The sequence below is a fragment of the Galleria mellonella genome, unplaced genomic scaffold, assembly GCF_026898425.1.
Source record: "Galleria mellonella isolate WM207_F2 unplaced genomic scaffold, CSIRO_AGI_GalMel_v1 utg19, whole genome shotgun sequence".
Lineage (NCBI taxonomy): Eukaryota > Metazoa > Arthropoda > Insecta > Lepidoptera > Pyralidae > Galleria > Galleria mellonella.
Window position 1 is genome coordinate 1,908,346 of NW_026442028.1, and position 13,654 is coordinate 1,921,999.

The following is a 13,654-nucleotide window of genomic DNA, read 5'->3' on the forward strand; positions in this document are numbered from 1 at the left end:
CAAATTAAGTACTACGATGAATAAATAAATTATGCGACAGTCAGGCGACAAAGAACTTTGACTAGGTATCCCAACGCGATTTGGCCTCATTTCAACAGTTACAATTTAATTCAACGTTAATAGCAGGGAACAAATCTACTCCTGTCAGACATTTTGTCGGAGACTTTAAAATAGACACACAATTTTGGTGGTGACTAAATTGGTACCTACGATCTTTTAGGAGTTAATTTCTGTCTAAGTAAATTGTGCGGTACAAAGATCTATAATTATTATGCTAGTTGTAAGAATAATTTTAGCATATTATTATATATACATACACAAAAATAGGCGCCATAGTGACAATCAGCTTGTTTGCTATTCTAAGTTGCATAAAAAAGTGCAAATATTAGTAATGGCGTCTAACAATTTCAGTGCTTAGAGGAATTGTTCAACATGATGCCTATGGCCACTTTTTACCATCGAACAGCTCGCCATCGACAGGAAGTTCATCCCCATATCTTAGAAATTAGATGGTCGCGTACAGCGCGGTTTCAGAAATGCATTCTTCCACGAACGCTCAGGTTATGGAATAAGTTCCTTGTAGAGGCTTTTTCAAGACACTTCAACATAAGGTTCTTCAAAAAAGGGGTAAAGAGGTTTCTTCCGGGTCAATAAAGCACGCGTTGTCCCTGGTATTGCAGGCGTTTATAGGCTACGGTAACCGCTTAAATCAGCTTTTTTTTTTATACTACTTAAAATGGCAAACAAGCTGACGGCCCACCTGATGGAAAGTAGTAACCGTCGCCTATAGACATGAGCAGTACCATGGACATAATAGAGTATACTGTTTCGCCCATGATACCCCCCATGCGTTGCCATTCCTGAGGACTCAGGTGTTATTCCTCTGTACCCAGTAAATTCACGCCATATCCCATCCTTCAAACCGAAACACAGTTATGCAAACACAACTGCTTCACGGTTGAAACACGAATGGAACAGAGGTACCCAAGCAATCGACTTTTGTACAAAGTCTCCCTCTGGTAAAGCTGTATGCTTCTTTGCCACTTCATTGTTAAAAAAAACAAGCTGTTGCTAGCAATGATCTTGTCAGGTTGAATTTCGCGTACTTATCTTGGAAATCATTGTGGTTAATTCCCGATGAAAATGTCACAATGGGCTAAAGTTTTGACTTCATTCTCATTTAGCATCATTCACTGGTACTTTGATAGCATATATTAATAACTTAATACGTAAGTCACTAAGTCTATACTGATAACGCAAGCAGGGCTACCATTATATTTTAATCCCAATAACAAATTCAAGCTCTGTGACATAAGATAAACCCACAAGTCTTTGCAGGCCGTATTTAATACAACGTTATGAATTGGACTCCATCAATCGACAATTATTACCTACATCAAGGTTATTTTCAAGTGAAAACGTTACGGCACTATCTCCAATTAGCACCCTATCAGGTAAAACTGAAAGTTGCATGGCATCGTGCCATAAGCAACGGATCCGATTTACCTTGTTGATAACTAATAAATGAAGTCTTTAATTTAATAGCGAATTTAACTTTGAAACATTTATTTGCCTTGTTAGTAAAATTGAGTTGGTTACGATTTATAGTTAACTGTTGATTTATAAGATAGTAAACTACAAGTACCTATACTTACTAATATTTCTTGTGTTTATGGTGTTTTATGAACATTATTAAAACTAAGGAATTTATTTTAATCATACGATTTAAAAATAAAATTATGTATTATTGCGTGTCACGTTATAACACGCTGCTAGGCAAACAATTATATAGTATGTGATATATAGGGATTTCCATCAATGTTCTCTTACTATGTTCGTACAGTATTCGCCTAATGGTAAACGGTTACAATATAGATTGTTGGCAACAACAAAGATATTGGGTGCGAATTCTCGATTCCAAAAAAAAAAAAAAACTTTCAGCCTAATTCTGGTCAGACGGTAGTAATGCCCATTCCGTAACTTTAGCTCCCACGGGAGAGAGTTTCTCTGAAATTACGCTTCACGCGACCACTTCCTTGTTAGTTTTATGTCCGTATTTGAGGAATTTTATCAAGATAGATTCTAATTTATTTATTTATTTCAACTTTAATACGCAGTATTAATATACGAATGAATGTAAATGATGTTCTCTATTCTGATAACTTTTTCTTCTTCTCACATCATCTCTTTTGTATTTTAATGTAACAACTGTCGGTTTAATTTACGTGTAATTTGGTCGAGAAAGCTCGACTAGTTTCGGGACCATTCGGGATCCTTAATCTTGAGCTGCTATGACGCGAGCGCGAACTAGAGTGAGCGCCTTAGCTCACTACATATTATATTAAAATATAAACTTACGAAACTTTTAACAATAAAATCTGTTTAATAGTTTTAATATTTATTAATTAGTATACGGGTGTGGGTGTCATCCTTCAAGTATCCTTCAAGTATTCTGTTTTCAAGAGTTCATAGCCGTTAGAAGATCTGTGATGTTTTTCATAAGATATTATTATTTAAAAAGAATAATTTAATTTTACCAGAGAGGGACTTTGTACCTTTGTTTCAATCAGATGCGCTTACATGGCTGTATTTCGGTGTCAAGGGTGTGTTAAGATTGGATATGGCAGTGAAATTATAAAGGTATGGAATCCTCAGGAATGGCAATGCATGATGGGTACTGCACAGAAGTGTTCATGGTGCTGTTCATGTCTATAGGCAACGGTTACCGCTTTGCACCAGGCAGGCCGTCAGCTAGTTTACTAATCTAAATATCATGAAAGAAATAAATAGTCAATGCTACAGTGACTCAAAATCAACCAGATCCTGTTGATTAATTATTGTTATAGAAATCGTTTATAATACCTGCGCTCTACCAAATGGACTAACTCTTTTTCTCTTATCAGTAAGCAGGTACGGTACGATATGCAAAAGACGCAGGAGCGATCATGATAAAATCACATAATGGGGACATATTTTATGTAACTCAAAACAGTAAATAAGCCACTTGTTGTGTAGTGGCAATCATCGCTGATAGATATCAACGTCATCAACAGCATTATGGACGTGACAGTTTACACTGTGACGCTCATAGCAACTACCTTTATTTACCTTAGTTTTAGTACTTCGTAATAAAAGCTTTAAATTACTCAGTGGGCTATGGAAAGGGCTATGTTCGGAGTTTCTTTGCGTGACAGAATCTAAAACGAGGATATTCGCAAAAAACCAAAGTAACCGACATACCAAAAGGATAAGCATGCTAAAGTGGTAGTGGGCTGATCATATTTTTTATTATACAACTTAGAATCTGACGGCCCACCTGATGGAAAGTTAACCGTCGCCTATAGACATGAGCAGTACCATGGACATAACAAAGTATACTGTTTCGCCCATGATACCCCTCATGCGTTGCCATTCCTGAGGACTCAGATGTTATTCCTCTGTACCCTGTAAATTCGCGCCATATCCCACCCTTCAAACCGAAACACAGCTATGCAAACACAACTGCTTCACGGTAAAAACACGAATGGGACAGAGGTACCCAAACAATCGACTTTTGTACAAAGTCTCCCTCTGGTAATATAGCTCGAAGAACCGACAACCGATGGGGAAGAAAGGTTCTTGAGTGACAAATCCGTAGGGGAAAACGCACGACCCCTCACTAGATGGAGTGACGACCTTAAATGCCCTCACTAGATGGAGTGACGACCTTAAATGCATTGCAAAAAAAAAAACAGTGAATTGGTATTATGATGAACTCCGTAATATCGTTGTCATATCTCACTTTTCAAACCAGTAGATACCCATTTAGACTCTTGTACAGTTTCCCTCAAGTAGATATCATAATATTGATGCTTTCAAACGACGTTAATATGTAATAATATTATTTTAATATTTTGTTGTAGACACAAATAGCTGATTAAATAAATACACCAACAGTATACCTAATGACCGCAATATTATAGAATCAAAGCATTTGGTTTGTTAAAAGTTTAACGTTATTGTGCATGTCACGCGACAGGAGTACCTACTCTGGCTCGATAGCTGTAACAGCACTTTAAATTTTCAATCAGTTATCAGACGCGCGATCACGTGATCGATTTAGTATGAAAAGTTTATAAAATATTTTCAAATTTCGAACATGCTTGTTGGGGCATAAGTTGTTGCGAATTAGTTATTTAGTTTTAAAAATAGTATCATCGGTCGTCGGTTTGCTATATATATCCATTAAAACTGCTAGGTATACTTTTTTCTAAATACAAAATAGCAACCCTGCCTGTGTTATCGGTATACGCTGGCTGGATATTAGTGAGAGATGATAAGGGTGATATGGATGAAATCGGTTGTTCCATCAAGATGAATTCAACAAAAATTATCAACAACAGTTACTAGGGGAAATCGTGTTGAATTTGAGCTGATATGGAGTTTTTAAAACTAACCTAGCAATTCCTTCTGCCCTGATTTGTATATCGTCTTATGTGCTCTAATACCTACTTATGTCATAGATATAGCTAGTAGCCCACAATGTTAAAATGGGGAGAAGAGATTGTTAGTAATGGGGAGGTTGCTATCAATGTACCCTATCAAGTTGACCTCCACGTGGTTCGCCCTGGAAACCATCGTGACTAATTTATTGTTGAATTCATCATGATAGGCTAACTGATCTGCCTTTTCATCCTTACTTATCTCTAACTGATAGTCCGCCAGTGCATACCGATAGCGCAAGCGGGGTTACCATGCGATTTTTACCCATTAAAAAAAAAAAAACAATATTAAAATCATGGGTGTTAGTATTATAGTAGATAAGCGTTTTGTTAAATTTGCTCAGTATCAATTTATCAATTTATTATTATTTTCATATTATGCGACACGAATTTATTTTGTCAGTAGCTTTTTCCCTCTGCTTCGCACGCGTTTGGTATTTGATTTCTGTTCTATAAAATTTCACAAGTCTAACTTCTATATATATATATATATATATATATATATATATATATATATATATATATATATATATATATATATATATATATATATATATATATATATATATATATATATATATATATATATATTGTATAGGTTACTTGCGTGCAATGTTAAATCGATTAGAGTAACAGTATTCTCATATTCAATGAGTTAATCGATTGTCATATTTAGTTTCAAGGTGAGTTCCACCGGGTTCTGTAATGTAAAACTTGCATGTTTTCCAGCAATCATAGTCGTGAGACATCTTCCTTCTGATGTAGGGAACAGTCGGGTCATATACGATAGACAGAGTAGTATATATGTACGTATGCACCTAAATAAAAATGAAATGTTGTTGGTTGGTGTGCGTACCTAGTGTTTGAATAGGTGTCAGCAGATTTGGTTATTTCTTTATTTTCGTTTTTTTTTAAATACAATCGTATTTTTTTACTGTTACAGATTTCCGACAAATATCTTTTGTATATATTTGTACGGTCAGTCGGATTAGCTTATGATCAGTATTTTTAAATAAAATAGAGATGAGACCAAAGGTCAAAATTCTTTTCAAGGAGGATTCGTAGGCGAAATTTTTGCGAAAGTCGACGCTATAATAATGATACCTCGATCTAGTATTGTTTGCAAGTAGGTATTCATGCGTTGCAGTAGCCGTTCATCATCTAACCGATCGTATTTTTAATTAATACACTCATTTTGTAAATAAATATAATAAAATAAATATACCCACTGCATTCACCATACTGTGTAATATTAGACACATATAAATCTTTTATTTTAATAAAAAAAAATGTCAAAATCAAAATCAAAATAGTGTAGTAAAAAATCATTGACGTTCTTAAAAGAGGTTTATATTAGAGGAACTTGAAGAAACTTGAGAAAATGTGCAATTTTCTCAAAGAAATATGAGTCGAAAAATAATAAAAAAATTGAGTCTCTTATACTGTACTATATTTGACAGCTGCATGTGTCGTATTTGCTAGCAACGTTTTGACTAGGGGGGGGGGGAAGGGATTGTTAGTAATGCGGACTACCCGTCCCACTGCTGCCATACCCTGTCAGGCCGACCCCCCTCCCTCCATCCAAACCAACGTACTGAATTCCAGGTCTATTCATCACGATGGGCTAACTAACCTACCTTTTCATTTTCACCTATCATCCCACACTGGTGCCCGCCAGCGTATACCGTAGCGCAGAAGGGTTACCATTCCATTTTCATTAATTAAAAAAAGCCTTTTGACCATAGACGCAGTATATCGTACACATTCTAAGGTTTCGTCTATGGTTTTGACCCATGTCTTTTTGGAGAAAATATTCAGTTTCAAAAGTAAAAGACTCCCAATTATTTAGATTTTGATCTGTATTCATATGTAAAAGATATAGCGTTAAGACTGATATTAAAATATGAATGCCAACAAGAACTTATCACGGGTATGTTATTATTTATTCATACATGAGCAGGAGAAAACAATCGATGCTTCACTTTCCATGTGTTACATATTCATATAAAAAATTTCACTAAAAACTATTGTAATTATATTTTAACTAGCTGTGAGCGCGACTTTATTCGTAGGACCGGGATAAGAAACAGCTGATGTCCTTCTCCATCTCAAATATCCTTGTTTCCTATTCACATACATACATATTCTCACTTTTAAATTTACATATCTATGATATATATTAATTATATATTAACCGATTTTAATGATTTATTTTGCAACAAATAAGATTTAACTCACATTGATTCATTACAAATTTTGTGACGATTGAAGCAGAATTTTTGGGATGACATTTTAAATCAGTATTTAATTAATTAAATTATTTATTTATTTATTGCATGTCATAAATTATACATATCTATATAAAAAATAATAATTAATAAGAGCAATATAAGTCGAAACTATATTTTTATTTCAGAATTTTGTACGTTTCGGTGCAGTAGTTTGTTTATGGTATCGGAACAGACCTCCTTATATTATTTCTGATTTAGTTAAGTTACAGTTTTATTGTATTTTTTTTTTTTTTTACAACGCAGGGGGCAAACGAGCATGCGGCTCACCTGATGGTAAGTGACTACCGCCACCCATGGTCACCCACAACACCTACGGCATTGCAGGTGTGCTGCCGGCCTTTTAAAAAGGAATATGCTCTTTTCTTGAAGGTTATGTTGTCGTATCGGTTCGGAAATACTGCTGCTGGATGTTGATTCCAAAGAGTGGTTGTGAATAAAGTTACGGTAAATAATAATATAATTGTACAGTGATGTATATTTATAAAATGTGTATCACGATATTGCTTTTCTGTTCTTGTAATATTATATTAGCACGATATTAATAAGCCAGAAACGACTCCAACCGTGTCGAGTCGGTGGGAACAACGGTCTCGGATTTCACTATCGATGACCGATTATCTATTGTTTCTACACGACGCTATCTACAACACTATAAAGTTGAGTTTCTGTTGCCACTTTCTCCAAATTATTCAATTTTTTTACTTGTTACAAACTTTTTTTTTTATTTTACTAATTTTCGTACGACGGGAACATTTATTTTTTGACCTCTTTCTTTAATCCTCGTCCTCCCTTATTGCCTTAAATTTTTTATTTTTTATGGATGGATACTATATTATATTAAAATATACATTTTTTGCCGGTTATCAACTGTACTAGCTGAAAAATAATAATCATAATTATTATTTTTCAAGTAATACGGATTTTCTGTTTTACGACTTTTGAGTTGCCATTAGTTATTTTCAAGTTTAATTAAAAAGCAATAAAGTAGACGCAGAACAAAACAGGAATGTAGTAGTAGAAAATTTAAGAATAAAATTATAGGATTAGGAAAGTTGATGTAATTATGGTGGAAACCTTTTCTCTTTACAAAGCAAAATGTGATCATAGACACACGATATGCCGCATTATAAATTTCCATATTTTCAAATTGTACTTATTTGAATTTATTTGACCAAGTACGATTGTAAAAGTTTGTAAGTATATTTTGGATATTGTTACTCAATTACTAAACAATTGAATTTATTTAAACGAAGAAAAGGTATATAGATGGATTATAAGTAGGTATTATGGGTTAAACATAGATTAATTATATTATTTTAATGCATGCGGACAGAGCAGCGGGCGGGTAGGTAGTCATGTATAAGTTTAAATTCATAGAAATTCCCGCGTTAATTAATATTAAGGTCGTGTTCATATTTAATTTTAATTATGTCTGAACGTGTGCCACTATACTACAGGTCACCTTATTCTCACCATAAGAGAATAACTTAGAATTCTAAACTTAGAATATAAGTAAGCAACTAATGCTACAACACCGTCAAAATCTTGACCTAAATCGCTATAGGTACTTCGCTTTGTGGTGGTCATAAAATATGTACCTAGGTACATATAGCTTACATTGCATGACCAAAGGTTAATGATGTTTATAGAATTTATGATAGGACAATTATATTTTCTGTGATAGAACACTTTTTTTAATTTAATTGGTTATTGGGTGATAGATATCTATCTAAAAGTCTTTTTATGATAGGTCAATTCTACCGTTAGTCCTGGAAGACCCAGATCCCTATATATATATCTTCCCAGAACAAGCAAGGACTGTGGAAAACTTCGATTGTTACTATTATGTAAAATAGATTAGTGGATTGCCCCGGCTTCGTACATTTAGTCAAGTACTAATGCAAATGTAATAAAAGAAAACTGAGTGTGATGATTCAGTGAACTGGATAAATTTTGTTTTAAGAAAATAAAAATTTTAAAATCCTTGTCATACAAAATAAAAATGTTTTATTCCGAGTTAACCATTGTCTATGAGAAAAACATGGCTTGCTCGGTTTGACCTTAACATGCTTACACAGAGTGAAACCGAAATTATTTGAATCCTTTTTGAGTGAATATGAATACTTTTTTAACCGAACACTTTTCATAAAGAAACGGGACTAACATTTTTGAGCATCTCATACCAAAATGGCATGTTATGTTTTATATACAAACCCTACAGATACTTACTTATATATTTGCTTATTCGAATTGAGTTAAATTTACCCTGTAGGTAAATGTATTTCAGGCAGAAGGTCACCTACGATGTATCCGTAGTGAGTCAACAGTTTACAGGTCGACCCATATGGATATAATAGAGCAAAGAATAATGTTGTGCTACTATCGAATACATCAACAAAATGCCACCTACAGATTCTAAATAAGAAATAAGTAATTGAAGTTGCTAGACGAGGTTATTGGAAACATTCTTAAATTTAATGACAATAGTGTTTTTTTCTTAAAATAATATTATATATTGGTCTTTAGGCTGTTCCTCTTCCTTTCTCTTGGGTATTGTAAGAGATGATTAAGAGAACTTAATGGTCGAGGGGTGAATAGCAGCGTCCCTCTTTAAACATCATCAAAACCCAACTGCGTTTAGGGGGAAAGGGATTATTAGCAATGGAGTTTGACAGCACCATTGCTACCAATATGCCCTATTAGGTCGACCTCCACGTGGTTCCCACTGGAAATCATCGTAAACAATTCTTGTTGAATTTGTCACGATGGGCCAACTGACCTGCTTCATCCTCACCTATCATTCTTCACTGGTGCTCCGCCAGCGTATCCCGATAGCGCAGGCGGGGTTACCATTCCATTATCACCCATTAAAAAAAACCGAACTGCGGTTGCCAACTTGCCTGCCAAGCATGGCAACTATTAGCCAAACCTACCAATAGGGAGAAGCCTATGTTCAGCAGTGAACAGTTTATGGCTTATATTATATAATGATAATGATGAAGCCAGGCTATATTGTAAAATATACATAAATAAATAGTATTATTTTTTATCAACGTTCCCAAATTTAACTTATGGTAGGGGAATTGGTTAAAAAAGAATATTGTGCAATGTATCCATTGTATAACGTCTCAGTAACTGTAATATGCTCGTTTATCATAACGAAAGAGTAGACACGGAAGACCTACGCATTTTATTACCCTACTGTAATTAGATGAGGAAGTGAGATACGGAACGATGTAATGGGAAAATCGAGTATTGTAAACAAATTGGAACACGAGATTACCTTAATGTCAGTATAAGGTGTTATAATCATCCTCATCATATCAGCTTTTAACTGTCCACTACTGAACATAAGTCTCCTCTTAAGGGATTTTGCCAGTTGTTGCCATACTTGGCAGGAGGATTGGCAACCGCAGTTAAGCTTTAGAGATAGGTTAAGAGGGACGCTCTCTTAGTCGCCTCTTACGACATTCACGGGAAAAAAAAGCCTATTCTATGCCGGAATCACTCGGAAAGAGGTGTTACACTTACCTTAAATCTGGTCTTAATGAATATAATAATAAAAAGAACCTTCTGCAAACCTATTTTAACTATTAGGGTGTTTTGTCACTTTCTTACTAGTTGCAAATATATCACAAAAGAAAAAGACAAAAGACTTCAATAGCCAGCTTTATCAGACATTTTGATAAAATACAACCCATACTACTCAGTGATAATATAGTTTTTCATACGTGAAAGAATTTTAAAAACCGGTTAAGTATATTTTGAGTTTATGTATATTTTCAAAAATAATATATCACTATGTCACTCGATGACAATGTAGCTTTCTATAGACAAAAGTAAGTACTTAGGTATCAATTTATTTACAGACAACATATTATTAATGGTACTAAAATTATAGAAGCGCTGTTTTGACAAATTTACTGTGGAACTTCAAAAATATACATATCATAGCAATTTGTTCTAATTCCTTAGATTTTCCGAAGACTTGGCAAACGCTACAATCATGATAACAATAACAGTAGATAACCAAAGATTTTACTTATCTATTTAATTTTGCTAGTCCATTCTGAGGTCAAGTTTCAAATCTTATTTAATCCTCTATATTTCTAATATTATATATAAAATAAATATATAAAAATAATAATATTTTGCTAATATTATATATATATAAAGATATTTCGATGTTTGTCTCTTTAGATGTTTGGCTATTTGTTACTCAATTACGCTTAAATAGTTGAACGGATAATATTTGGTGCCTATAGGGATAAGTTTTAATTTAATTTAATAAATAAGTTTTTTTGTATACCTACCTATTTATTCACGCAAAACTGCGGGATACAATTAGTGGTATATATCATTATAGAAATGTAATAGTTTACCAGAAGGAGACTTTGTATAAAAGTCGTTTGCTTGGGTACTTCTGTCCCATTCGTGTTTCAACCATGAAGCAGTTGTGTTTGCATGTCTGTGTTTCTATTGTTGGCTATGGTACAGAGGAATAACACCTGAGTCCTCAGGAATGGAAACGCATGGGGGTATCATGGGCGAATCAGTATACTCTGTTATATCCATGGTACTGCTCATGTCTATAGGCGACGGTTACCAATTTTTATCAGGTGGGCCGTCAGCTTGTTTGCCATTATAAGTCGTATAAAAAAAAATGTAATAGTGCTACGTTCATCATAGTGGTAGCAGTTCACGGGTGTCTCTAGCCACCCCATAAGGGATTATTATTATTTTATAATACTGATATCAGCCGTTAGCTATCTACTGCTGTACATAGGCCTTTTTCATAAGGAGGGGTTTGTCAGTAGTTGCCACGCTTGTCAGACGGGTTGGCAACATCAATCATTAAGTTCTTTTAGCGACTCTTACACACATAGAAAAGGAAAATGTGGCCGAGACCACACGGCAATTAGGGATTATAGTCATAAACATATTTTTAAATTAAATTAAAATAAATGAATAAATATAATAGTAGAGGTTTTTACCAACAGTAATATTATTAATTTAATGAAAAAAGACTATTCAAAAATGCTTAAATCTAAGTTTAGTTGAATAAAAATATTTTTTTCTTTCTTTCTTAAATATACCTACTATGGCGAACGTAAGGTGTTTCATTCAGGTAACATTTCGTAGAACATATTAGAATCCAATAGGTATGCTAGGATACGAGCCTACCGGCGTCACTCGAATTAAATTGGTTTATTATTGGTAATCTCCATCAACGAAGAGAGGCCGCAAAACTTAAACTGATACACATAACTTATAGGTAATACCTATAATATTTTTATATTATTTACGATATGTCATAAAAAACAAACTATTTTAAAAAAGGAGAGAGGTGTTCTTTCCTAGGCCTGTATTTATTTATTTATGTAAAGGAACACCGAAAGTATATTTCATTATAACATATATAACGAACATTAAACACAATATAATATTCCACATACCTATTAAAGGTATTCACAGTATTTGTTTTAATATTTTTATTTTATTTTAATTTACTTTAAAAGGAAAACATACAATACCTAAAACATATAAATAGTATACACAGCCATAACATAAATCAGTGAAGTTTCCACAATAAACTAATCAAATAAACAAGAGCAGATGAATGACATAAATAAATAAATAAATATATACTAGACAATACAAAAAATTAAAAGGAAAATAAACATATCAAGGACAATTGACAATTTAAACATGATTTTTCCCTGTCGGATTAAACGGAGTTTGCCAGAAGTTCCTCTCTAACGTGTTTTTATATAAGTTTAAATGAAATATAATATTTTTTAAATATAATATTAATATGAAATGAAAAAAAAATGTGTCTATAACATACGGTCTTGAACTGGTACTATACTATGTATTTGTAAGTTTGGTAACGATATAAAGTATATACAAACTTCATTTTAAAATTTTTAGCGCCAATCGAACTTACGACTCTAATCTTCATATAGAGGCAATGAATTTCTATACCATGACGCTCTTTTGTATTTTAGTTTCACATTTTAGGTAAAGTCTATCTAAGTAATAAGTAGCTACATACTTTAGTATATCATTACATTATAAATAAAATGTATGTAATGTTATTACATCACATATATTTTAAGTACACTATTTATCTATAAAGTCATTGAGTCTATAAAGATGCAGATTTGAATCCTGTCAGATGGAACGTTAAGTTTTAAGATCTATAAAATTAACAAAATAAAATTACTACCTACGTGTATTATTTTACGTAAAGAAATTTAAACAATCGTTTATATATAAAAATGTTTCTACATTATACAACTACTATTTAATACTCACCCAACCTCAGACAAGTAAAAATGTCATTAATTTTTCTTCTTTGTGTCAATGACACAATAAGTTAAAGGCACCCTTTGCTTATCGCATTTTCCCAAATTTTTCCAAGCGTAGATTTGTGTTTGTAGTGATGTGACTAGGATCACTTACCCGGGTATAAAGGAACCGTTGGTTTGCCTCATATAGCTCTGTCGTTCGCGACCGCTCACATCAACCCACATGTTCTTCAATGTTTATTTTTATTTATATCAATAAACGTAAACATGCCATGTTGCGGCTGATTTCGCGCTTGCCCGCCAAAGGTTCGATGTTAACTGGTGCCGTAAATGAAAGTAGACTCGCAACACTGGAGGGCTACAAACTTTGTATGCGCGCGCAACATATAAAACTTTGTGAGAACTTCAGTGGAATTATTTTATTATAATGCATCATTATAAAGAACGTATTTACTTGCTAGAGATAAACCATCTTAAAAATTGAACGACACACTTTTAGGCACTAGCTGTTGGATTTGATTTTACCCGCGCATTCCATTCAGACTTCATGTTCTCGTGGTAATTAAATGAA

At 33.5% G+C, this 13,654-nt stretch overlaps 1 protein-coding gene across 1 annotated transcript in view; it reads right to left on the bottom strand.

The window, feature by feature from the left end:
• Positions 1-13,426, bottom strand: part of LOC113513317 (protein FAM166B-like) — a 29,433-nt gene extending 16,007 nt beyond the window's left edge. Inside the window, exon 1 of the mRNA XM_052894084.1 lies at positions 13,238-13,426. Within this exon, the coding sequence (XP_052750044.1) occupies positions 13,238-13,308 (71 nt within the window). The 5' untranslated portion in view covers positions 13,309-13,426. The remainder of the gene's footprint in view (positions 1-13,237) is intronic.
• Positions 13,427-13,654: the final 228 nt, after the last annotated feature.